At 30.2% G+C, this 12,874-nt stretch overlaps 1 protein-coding gene across 1 annotated transcript; it reads left to right on the top strand.

Moving 5' to 3' along the window:
* The first annotated feature begins 1,130 nt into the window (after positions 1-1,130).
* Positions 1,131-2,729, top strand: LOC132933212 (uncharacterized). Its single transcript, XM_060999525.1, has 4 exons — positions 1,131-1,195; positions 1,271-2,136; positions 2,202-2,486; positions 2,721-2,729. The coding sequence occupies exons 2-4, from the start codon at positions 1,315-1,317 to the stop codon at positions 2,727-2,729; spliced, it is 1,116 nt and encodes a 371-aa protein (XP_060855508.1). The 5' UTR covers positions 1,131-1,195; positions 1,271-1,314.
* The last annotated feature ends 10,145 nt before the right edge of the window (positions 2,730-12,874 follow it).

The following is a 12,874-nucleotide window of genomic DNA, read 5'->3' as shown; positions in this document are numbered from 1 at the left end:
CGTCTTGTCGTCCTAATTGGTTCATTGCTAATTTGGTTAATTTATGTTTTTCGCAAAAATACTTAAGATTCAGTAAAGCAACGTGTAAATTTTGGTACGTGGCTAATTGTTTCTTTTTCGTTTTTGTTATTAAAAATATTATGTACCTATCTCCACTTTTGAATTTTACGACGTCGCCTAAATCTTTATGAGATTTTAATTGCTTGTCTCTACCAAATCTCATTTTTAATTCGTAATTAATACCTGATCGAAAATTATAATATTTTTCGATTTCAGATACTATGTGGTACTCCGACGGACTATTTATTAGTTCGCCGTGTACTTCCTTAACGTCTTTATTAGATATTACTGTTGTTTCGAATTTTTGCATAAAATTATCATAACTTTCGTCCGTAATTTCCGTAACATTATACATACGCGATAACGCGTCGACATTGGTGTTTAACTTGCCCATTTTGTATACTATCTCATATTCGTATTCCTCCAATTGTAGTCTCCACCTTGCCAATCAGGATAATGGGTCTTTCAAATTAAATAGCCATGACAAAGGCCTATGGTCCGTAAGAATTGTAAATTTTCTACCATATAAATACGGTCGAAATGTTTTTACGCCGAATATAATCGCCAAACATTCCAGTTCCGTTGCCGAATAATTACATTCCGCCCTATTTAAAGTTCTAGAATTGTAAGCTATTGGTAAATCCGATCCTATTTTACCTTGAGATAATATTTCACCTAGCGCCCTACCGCTAGCGTCTGTCGTTAGTATAAATTGTTTTGTAAAATCCGGAGTAGTACGGAAGCGTTGAAGGGCCAACCATATGTTTTTTTTATCTCATTAATATGGATTATCATAAGTCATTATTATAGATTAAAACTCGTAATAACGGATTCGACAACTCGTAATAACGGATTGACAACTCGTAATAACGGATTGTACAACTCGTAATAACGGATTGGACAACTCGTTATTACTAATTACTAATTACGAGTTGAAAAGCCATCTACATGTTTTTTTATATCATAATTATTGATTAACACAAGTCGATATTATGAATTAGAACAAGCCAGTGCAGCCTAGCTGTGGCAGTTAAATACTTTAATCGTGTGAGAGAGTGACTTATTTAGTAATTTCGTTACCTACGTCTCAGTCATTGTAAATGTTCATTTGGAAATTGGAACTATTTATTAAAAGGTATGTTCATAGTCATTATTTACTTTATAATATTATAAACTATATGTCGTAATTATCTGATTTAATGATTTATAGGTACCCATGATACATACTTATTGAATTAAAACACATTTTTTACCATGGATTTAAACAAAACTATAAAGAAATATTTTGATATGGGACTCAATTATTCAGAAATCATAGAATTTTTACATAAAAATGACAATATTTCTATGAGCTTACGCACCTTGAAGAGAATATTAAAAAGCTTATCACTTGCTCGGCGAAAAAATTTTTCATCTATTGCCACTGTTGCTGATTTTTTGGCATCACAAGTCCAAGGTTCATCTCAACTCCATGGCTACAAATGGATGCATTTAAAGTGCATTCAGAATGGTTTTACTGTTAAGCAAGAAACGGTTAGATATTTATTGAATGACTTAGATCCTGAAGGTGTAGCTATTCGAAAAAGAAAAAGATTAAGAAGGCGGCAATATCATAATAAAGGTCCGAATTACCTATGGCACACTGATTGTTATGACAAATTAAAACCCTATGGAATTCCTATTAGTGGATGCATTGATGGATTTTCTCGTTATATTTTATGGCTAGAGGCGGCACCAACTTGTAATGACCCTAGAGTTATTGGTGGATTTTTTTTGAATGCTGTTAGTACTCTTAAAGGTTGTCCTACTTCATTGAAAACTGATGCGGGAACGGAAAACCGACATATTGAACAAATACAGACATTTTTCCATAGGAATAATCATTCAAATAATCGACCATTTTTATATGGAACTAGCCCAGCTAACCAAAGAATTGAAGCTTGGTGGGGTCACCTTCGAAAACACTGCAGTCAATTTTGGATGAATACATATCAGTTACTTAAAGATGATGGATATTTCAGCGGATCATTTGTTGATAAAAATCTCAATAGATTTTGTTTTATTGATTTAATTCGAGTATGTTTAGTGTCATAATTCATAACTTATGTTTTGTATTAAATAAATTCAAATTTTTGTTTTAGAGTGAACTGAATAACATAAAGGAAGAATGGAACAGTCATAAAATTCGAAGCACCAAGAATGCAATTGCACCATCTGGTCGTCCAACTAGCATGTTTAATTTACCTCATTTGTGGAACTCTGAATCATATCTGTTTGATGTACAGGACGAAGACATATCAGTGTGTAAAGACGAATGCGTATTTGTTTCTCAATTAATATGTGATGAAACCATTTTTGAGTTATGTCATATTTTAATTGAAGAAAACAATTTAGTTGTAACAAATGCTCATGATGCCTATGATGCTGTAAATTTATATATTGAGTTAAAAATATTATTTGATAAACTGCTTGAAAATACAATTTAATATGATGAAACAAATCTTAATAATATTTTTATTTTTACTTTTAGTAGTAGTTAAATTTAGTAATTTACAATTAGACTAAGCAATTATCTAATAAACAAACGTTTATTAAACACCCAAAGACAGTGGCGCCAAACCATTTTTAAATCACTGGAATAAACTTTTTTTGGGTTTCAGACTTTATGACTTCATGTATACTATTTTGCTATTTACACTATATAATACTTATAATATGTCAAGCACTAAGCAGTCACCCACCATCTAAAAAAGTTCTGGGGTAATTAACCCAGTATCCATGTAATGTAATGGAATCTTAGTTCTTACACATACACATCATAAGCTCCAGGATGGCTATAATGTAATCAAAGATCAAACATGTACTGACTAACTCACTGATTCACTTGCTAGGAATCAGTACAATCCTATATATTATATAATTAATTAATAATCAATTATTATGGAAAGTATATAAACTTTTAGTGGTGGCACTTATGCGAGGTATACATTTTTAAATTAGTTATTATTAATTATACAGTTAATAAACCAGAAGGGATGGTTGAGAGGGTCTGGGTTAAATATTTTATTTCTGCTACATAACTTATGGAAACTTGATCCCACTGCTAAAAAGATGTGAAATTGTCAAATTAAAAAATACCTTTTATAATAGGTATATTGTTTATTTTTTAAAATGTATTGAACATTTAGAGTATAGTATAGCATACTACAATATCAGAATATAGAGTTTGCATTTTTAACTGGCAACAGAGTGCAAGAGATCAGTGGCGTATTTAGGAATTTGTCATGGAAAGGGTCCAGATAATTTTCAGAAAACAGAACCGAGAAGGGAAAAGCCTCCCACACCACCCAATTGCTCTTTATTAAATAAATATACCACATTTATAAGACTATTTAATTATTAAATAATATGACGTACAAAACAAAATTTAAAAAAGCGGGTAAGTGGATGTCGCTCTGTATTAAACTTGAATTCAATGATATAATCTCATTGTACAAGAAAAACGACTCTGAGCAGAGACGGTTTGTCAGTCTGGATATTTTATAATGTTATTATATGGCCTGCAAGTTGAATTAATATTGAAATATATTTATTTTTTTTTATTCATTTCTATGGTGATAAACAAAGCGTTAGAAATTGAAATCCCATTTTTAGCAGTTTTTTGTAATTTGTTGGTGGTTTTTCCCTTGGAATTAAATATCTATTGAGAAAATCAAAAAATGGCCTCCCTAAAGTACTATTTTGATCCAATTTGTTAAAATATAAGATACCTACTACAAATTGAAATCGAAGCACTCTTTCTGATAAAAATGTTGTATACAGGAAAAAAAAATAACAATAAAAACACCATTGTAAAACCAGTAGCTTCATCGCTCTGCTCAGAATCTAATATAGTTATGTTATAACTTGTAACTTTTATAAAAATATTTCCTAAAATACATTATTTCATTCATTGTTGATCTTAGATAACTTTTCAACCTTTTTAAAGTTAAAAAAGATCTCTCTGGAGTGGCTATAAATACTTGGCAATGTACAAATCAATCAAATATTTTAATTAAAAAATTAACTCTGTATTTTTCAACCATTTTCAGTACCAAACTTTTAACAAAAAAAAATCACGATATTAATTAAAAATGTTGATAAATGAAGCTTCAAACATTTTTTACAAAATCCTTCGTATCGTATGTTAAAATTTGTTTTTCTTAATCATGTAAAAACACAACAATTAACATGTGCGAGGCACGAGTCAGTGGGGGGGGGGGGGGGGGTCCGGACCCTCTTGACCTCCCCCCCAACCTCTCCCGTAAATACGGCACTGCAAGAGGTCAGCTATAATATTACATTAATAAAACTATAAAAATTACAAGATGTAATAAATTTTCAGTCTTTAGAGTCAATTTATTTTTAAAGATTTAAACATAACATAACAATTTTTAAGGCTAGATACAACATATATTTTTCAGTCTTCTCGAATGAATTTAACAAAAAAAAAAAAAAAAAACAGTGAATAAAAATGCAATATATAAAAATAAGAAATAACTTAAATAAAAACCTACAGGATATCCATTACCCAAATATTTGATGTCAGTATGCAGTTAAGCTCTTTCCGAAAATCCGCAAAGTATTCATACTTGGAGGGAAGCTCTAAAACGCCTGAACAAGTATGAGCTACAGGAGCACGAGCCAAGCCAACAACGTTTGTGAATTCTACTTTAATATGATTGTGTGTTATAACGTCGGCTCCAGTTGAAAATCTTAAAAACTTAAGGCGAATCTCATTTGTTGTTTCTTTGATAAACCTTAAAAAGATAAAATATAATGATTAAATGTATATAAATAGCAAATCCAAATTTAAAAATGATTTTGCGTTAATGCAATAAACCTACTTTTTGAGAAATCCAAATGTCTTGATTTCATCACTATTGGTTTCGTGGCATGATAAAATGTTGAGGATATTTTTTGCGGTAGGCTCCATTGATTTATATAATGTAAGAAGATTTTCTTCACTTATAAGTGTGTTCATCCTAACTTCTTTGAGCTCTTTACGGAATTGTTCAATGATGAAATGCGGTTTTTGTATTAACTCCTTATGAGATATTTCTTCCAAAAGTTCAACAAGATTGTATTCATTGGGCACTGTTCTGCATTCAAGAGAGCTAAATGCCTCCAACAAGTCATCCTTGTCTACAGATGCAATATCTTTCAGCGCGGAGTTCAATATTTGGTTGTCACTTTCACCAAGAGATAGCAAAAACTTAGCAAGACAATTAAAAAATAATTACCAGTTTTTTCATATAATTCTATGACTGTTGTATCCTCTTCTATAGGTTTTCTTTTAAAATCAAACATTTCAACATCTAACTCTTCCCAATTACCAAAAACTGTCATATTATCTTGACTGAAAAATAATTCTTTTGATTTTAGAAGTAAATCAACAGGCTTTGCATACTTGGGACACTGAATACTTCTAATACCACCGCCAGATGGTTCTCTAACCTATGTAAATTAATAATATTTTTAAAAAAATTGGATGAAATAATTATAAATAAAATATGTATAGAGCCAACCTGTTTATATTTATTATCTTTCTTATCGAAATGGAGCCAACCAATTTGTATAGACCTGGTTGTTTTGAATGCATTACTCTTGAAAGTTCTGTAATGACATTTTGTTTTTTTAACAATATCTAATTACTAGTTATGTTAGAGCCGTATAACTGTTGGCATAATGAAGCATTATTAAAGATGTAAAAAGTAAGAATAAACTAAGAAATTATGACAATAATATTGAAGACTAGGAATGAATACTACTATCTTTATGTACTTAAATATAAATAAATACATAGGCAGTGGTGTGGTGAAAAAATATCAGACCCTGGTGCAATTAAGAAAAAAACCACCCACCACCTACCTTAGCTAATTCAATATTTCGTTAACTAAAACGAAAATGGTTTAACTAAATTAACTTACTTTACAAGTGGTTGATCAGTATCGTCAGAACTACACATTTCGCCAAATGATCTCCTATTTTCATTTTTTACTTTGTTCATCAACTTGTCTAGTAAATTATTTTTTTTACTTTTTTTATACTGATTTTGTTTGGACCAGTTGATCAAGGCCATTCGATCACCATATCCTGGTAACCAATCACGTAATTTATAATCATCTTCTTTTAAGACTGATATAACTGCTAAATCAACCTATGATAAATTCAAAACTCACTTACCTCATTTTCAATTAAAATGTACATATAGTTATAATTTAAATAGAACTACAAGAAATGTAAACAAGACATAAAATCCAATAAATGGAACTTAGGATGAGAATTAAGATCTTCATTTGTGATTCGGATTAATTAGGTACTAATACAGACACGCATTATAATTTAGGTAGGTACCTACCTTGTTACAATCCATCTCTCTGGCCACTTGATCAGCATTCTCAATATTCCTGCTTTTCAAAAAATCTAGGACAGTGTTCATGACTGATGCTATTACACTGAAAAATTATAAATATTTTAACTACAGGATTTACATTTCAGGATTCAATTATCACAGAATAATCTATTATGCTTGGCCATTGAGTTTTAGTACCTATATATTATATTATTATAATATATTATATTGTGTAATAGGTAGCATTGATAGTATATAATATTATACCTACAATAAATACTCAAATACTAAATTGTGATACTTAATATATAGGCAGCTAATTGTACGTTATAAAGAAATATCATTAATGATATCTATTTCAAAGCAAACAATTAATATCAACGTACCTTTGACAAATGACAGCAAATAATTTCAATTTCCAAATTTCCATTTAATAATGTGTAACTGAGCAGAACAGTACTATTATAGATAATCACAGTAGAACACGACGGCATAAAGTGAGTACTGAGTTGTGACTAGTGGAGCTGACGTACTGTACAAACACTACAAACATCGACAATGTTCTCGTGGGCTCTCGTGGGTCGGAGTATATTATGGTCAATACTCGGAATTTAATATATTTATAGAATTGCGCGAAGCGTGCACGAGATAACGACCGGTTTTCGGCCACCACTCGCATAGAATATGGATAGTGCTTAGAAAGAACGAACATGTCTTGGTGTATGCATTATCTGGTTATGGTAACACGAGTGCCAGGACAATATTGGACATACTAGGGTCCAAGGACTGTCAGACTATATCTTATTGCATGCTGTTAATAGGCGGCAATATCAAACAAATAACCAGACTATAAACAAAAATGAAAATAAATAAAATATGGATTATTCGAATCTACCTCACCACTTACTGTACCCATGGGTATAAATCTAGGTTATGGCTCAAGCTCATTTTTCAAATTTATTTTTTTCAAAATGTGTTTTTTAAGGTAACCGGATAAAAAAGCCACCGACAAAAAAGCCACGGATAAATAATCCATTGATAAAAAAGCCATGGGATAAAAAATCCACAGGATAAAAAAGCCACCGATAAAAAAGACACGGATAAAAAAGACGAATTTTAAATCAAGTATCATATGAATTTTCAACTACAAAATTACTTGTACATTTTATAATAAATAATAATATAATAATGTAAAAATTGAATACAACAATAAATATAATTTATAAAAGTTAAAATTTACAATTTAAAAATATAATATAAAATAATAAATAATAAAAATAATCGTATTGTGTAAGCAATAGCTGTTAAATATTCGTCTATTGTCCGTTGTGTTAAGCCATCACTACATATTTTATACAATTTTTCTTGCATTTTTTCATAAGTTTTTTTTTTTTTTTCACTTAAATTGCCTATTACGAATTGGGCTAACTTTGTTTCATCTGAAGACAACTCTAATCTCATTTTCTTAATTATAAAAAAGACAATTTATTTAACCCTTTTTATATATAGGTAATAGGTATTTATCTATAAGTTATAACCATAAGAAATAAGTGAAAAAAAAAATAACTTATGAAAAAATGCAAAAAAAATTGTATAAAATATGTAGTGATGGCTTAACACAGCGGACAATAGACGAATATTTAACAACTAGCTATGCCCATCGTTGAACAAAATATGCTATATGGTCATGTAACTTCAAAATTGAATCCAACATTTTTGCTATCTCTTGGTGAAAGTGACAACCAAATATTGAACTCCGCGCTGAAAGATATTGCATCTGTAGACAAGGATGACTTGTTGGAGGCATTTAGCTCTCTTGAATGCAGAACAGTGCCCAATGAATACAATCTTGTTGAACTTTTGGAAGAAATATCTCATAAGGAGTTAATACAAAAACCGCATTTCATCATTGAACAATTCCGTAAAGAGCTCAAAGAAGTTAGGATGAACACACTTATAAGTGAAGAAAATCTTCTTACATTATATAAATCAATGGAGCCTACCGCAAAAAATATCCTCAACATTTTATCATGCCACGAAACCAATAGTGATGAAATCAAGACATTTGGATTTCTCAAAAAGTAGGTTTATTGCATTAACGCAAAATCATTTTTAAATTTGGATTTGCTATTTATATACATTTAATCATTATATTTTATCTTTTTAAGGTTTATCAAAGAAACAACAAATGAGATTCGCCTTAAGTTTTTAAGATTTTCAACTGGAGCCGACGTTATAACACACAATCATATTAAAGTAGAATTCACAAACGTTGTTGGCTTGGCTCGTGCTCCTGTAGCTCATACTTGTTCAGGCGTTTTAGAGCTTCCCTCCAAGTATGAATACTTTGCGGATTTTCGGAAAGAGCTTAACTGCATACTGACATCAAATATTTGGGTAATGGATATCCTGTAGGTTTTTATTTAAGTTATTTCTTATTTTTATATATTGCATTTTTATTCACTGTTTTTTTTTTTTTTTTTTGTTAAATTCATTCGAGAAGACTGAAAAATATATGTTGTATCTAGCCTTAAAAATTGTTATGTTATGTTTAAATCTTTAAAAATAAATTGACTCTAAAGACTGAAAATTTATTACATCTTGTAATTTTTATAGTTTTATTAATGTAATATTATAGCTGACCTCTTGCAGTGCCGTATTTACGGGAGAGGTTGGGGGGGGAGGTCAAGAGGGTCCGGACCCCCCCCCCCCCCCCCACTGACTCGTGCCTCGCACATGTTAATTGTTGTGTTTTTACATGATTAAGAAAAACAAATTTTAACATACGATACGAAGGATTTTGTAAAAAATGTTTGAAGCTTCATTTATCAACATTTTTAATTAATATCGTGATTTTTTTTTGTTAAAAGTTTGGTACTGAAAATGGTTGAAAAATACAGAGTTAATTTTTTAATTAAAATATTTGATTGATTTGTACATTGCCAAGTATTTATAGCCACTCCAGAGAGATCTTTTTTAACTTTAAAAAGGTTGAAAAGTTATCTAAGATCAACAATGAATGAAATAATGTATTTTAGGAAATATTTTTATAAAAGTTACAAGTTATAACATAACTATATTAGATTCTGAGCAGAGCGATGAAGCTACTGGTTTTACAATGGTGTTTTTATTGTTATTTTTTTTTCCTGTATACAACATTTTTATCAGAAAGAGTGCTTCGATTTCAATTTGTAGTAGGTATCTTATATTTTAACAAATTGGATCAAAATAGTACTTTAGGGAGGCCATTTTTTGATTTTCTCAATAGATATTTAATTCCAAGGGAAAAACCACCAACAAATTACAAAAAACTGCTAAAAATGGGATTTCAATTTCTAACGCTTTGTTTATCACCATAGAAATGAATAAAAAAAAATAAATATATTTCAATATTAATTCAACTTGCAGGCCATATAATAAAATTATAAAATATCCAGACTGACAAACCGTCTCTGCTCAGAGTCGTTTTTCTTGTACAATGAGATTATATCATTGAATTCAAGTTTAATACAGAGCGACATCCACTTACCCGCTTTTTTAAATTTTGTTTTGTACGTCATATTATTTAATAATTAAATAGTCTTATAAATGTGGTATATTTATTTAATAAAGAGCAATTGGGTGGTGTGGGAGGCTTTTCCCTTCTCGGTTCTGTTTTCTGAAAATTATCTGGACCCTTTCCATGACAAATTCCTAAATACGCCACTGATCTCTTGCACTCTGTTGCCAGTTAAAAATGCAAACTCTATATTCTGATATTGTAGTATGCTATACTATACTCTAAATGTTCAATACATTTTAAAAAATAAACAATATACCTATTATAAAAGGTATTTTTTAATTTGACAATTTCACATCTTTTTAGCAGTGGGATCAAGTTTCCATAAGTTATGTAGCAGAAATAAAATATTTAACCCAGACCCTCTCAACCATCCCTTCTGGTTTATTAACTGTATAATTAATAATAACTAATTTAAAAATGTATACCTCGCATAAGTGCCACCACTAAAAGTTTATATACTTTCCATAATAATTGATTATTAATTAATTATATAATATATAGGATTGTACTGATTCCTAGCAAGTGAATCAGTGAGTTAGTCAGTACATGTTTGATCTTTGATTACATTATAGCCATCCTGGAGCTTATGATGTGTATGTGTAAGAACTAAGATTCCATTACATTACATGGATACTGGGTTAATTACCCCAGAACTTTTTTAGATGGTGGGTGACTGCTTAGTGCTTGACATATTATAAGTATTATATAGTGTAAATAGCAAAATAGTATACATGAAGTCATAAAGTCTGAAACCCAAAAAAAGTTTATTCCAGTGATTTAAAAATGGTTTGGCGCCACTGTCTTTGGGTGTTTAATAAACGTTTGTTTATTAGATAATTGCTTAGTCTAATTGTAAATTACTAAATTTAACTACTACTAAAAGTAAAAATAAAAATATTATTAAGATTTGTTTCATCATATTAAATTGTATTTTCAAGCAGTTTATCAAATAATATTTTTAACTCAATATATAAATTTACAGCATCATAGGCATCATGAGCATTTGTTACAACTAAATTGTTTTCTTCAATTAAAATATGACATAACTCAAAAATGGTTTCATCACATATTAATTGAGAAACAAATACGCATTCGTCTTTACACACTGATATGTCTTCGTCCTGTACATCAAACAGATATGATTCAGAGTTCCACAAATGAGGTAAATTAAACATGCTAGTTGGACGACCAGATGGTGCAATTGCATTCTTGGTGCTTCGAATTTTATGACTGTTCCATTCTTCCTTTATGTTATTCAGTTCACTCTAAAACAAAAATTTGAATTTATTTAATACAAAACATAAGTTATGAATTATGACACTAAACATACTCGAATTAAATCAATAAAACAAAATCTATTGAGATTTTTATCAACAAATGATCCGCTGAAATATCCATCATCTTTAAGTAACTGATATGTATTCATCCAAAATTGACTGCAGTGTTTTCGAAGGTGACCCCACCAAGCTTCAATTCTTTGGTTAGCTGGGCTAGTTCCATATAAAAATGGTCGATTATTTGAATGATTATTCCTATGGAAAAATGTCTGTATTTGTTCAATATGTCGGTTTTCCGTTCCCGCATCAGTTTTCAATGAAGTAGGACAACCTTTAAGAGTACTAACAGCATTCAAAAAAAAATCCACCAATAACTCTAGGGTCATTACAAGTTGGTACCGCCTCTAGCCATAAAATATAACGAGAAAATCCATCAATGCATCCACTAATAGGAATTCCATAGGGTTTTAATTTGTCATAACAATCAGTGTGCCATAGGTAATTCGGACCTTTATTATGATATTGCCGCCTTCTTAATCTTTTTCTTTTTCGAATAGCTACACCTTCAGGATCTAAGTCATTCAATAAATATCTAACCGTTTCTTGCTTAACAGTAAAACCATTCTGAATGCACTTTAAATGCATCCATTTGTAGCCATGGAGTTGAGATGAACCTTGGACTTGTGATGCCAAAAAATCAGCAACAGTGGCAATAGATGAAAAATTTTTTCGCCGAGCAAGTGATAAGCTTTTTAATATTCTCTTCAAGGTGCGTAAGCTCATAGAAATATTGTCATTTTTATGTAAAAATTCTATGATTTCTGAATAATTGAGTCCCATATCAAAATATTTCTTTATAGTTTTTTTTAAATCCATGGTAAAAAATGTGTTTTAATTCAATAGGTATGTATCATGGGTACCTATAAATCATTAAATCAGATAATTACGACATATAGTTTATAATATTATAAAGTAAATAATGACTATGAACATACCTTTTAATAAATAGTTCCAATTTCCAAATGAACATTTACAATGACTGAGACGTAGGTAACGAAATTACTAAATAAGTCACTTTCTCACACGATTAAAGTATTTAACTGCCACAGCTAGGCTGCACTGGCTTGTTCTAATTCATAATATCGACTTGTGTTAATCAATAATTATGATATAAAAAAACATGTAGATGGCTTTTCAACTCGTAATTAGTAATAAGTAATAACGAGTTGTCAATCCGTTATTACGAGTTGTCGAATCCGTTATTACGAGTTTTAATCTATAATAATGACTTATGATAATCCATATTAATGAGATAAAAAAAACATATGGTTGGCCCTTCAACGCTTCCGTACTACTCCGGATTTTACAAAACAATTTATACTAACGACAGACGCTAGCGGTAGGGCGCTAGGTGAAATATTATCTCAAGGTAAAATAGGATCGGATTTACCAATAGCTTACAGTTCTAGAACTTTAAATAGGGCTTTGTTGATATTCGGGAATAAATTAAATGTCTGCAAACATAACAAAGCTATTTCTGAGTCTTCCGTAAAGGTTTATAGACGGAAAATAATTCGCAGA

The sequence above is a fragment of the Metopolophium dirhodum genome, chromosome 1 (assembly GCF_019925205.1).
Source record: "Metopolophium dirhodum isolate CAU chromosome 1, ASM1992520v1, whole genome shotgun sequence".
NCBI lineage: Eukaryota > Metazoa > Arthropoda > Insecta > Hemiptera > Aphididae > Metopolophium > Metopolophium dirhodum.
Note: the sequence above shows the minus strand (reverse complement) of the source record. Positions and strands in the feature narration are given on the sequence as shown.

Coding starts and splice junctions, on each gene's coding strand:
- LOC132933212 (XM_060999525.1), top strand. CDS start 1,315: ATGGATTTAAACAAAACTATAAAGAAATATTTTGATATGGGACTCAAT. Junction 2,137..2,201: donor GTTTTATTGATTTAATTCGA/GTATGTTTAGTG, acceptor TTTTTGTTTTAG/AGTGAACTGAATAACATAAA.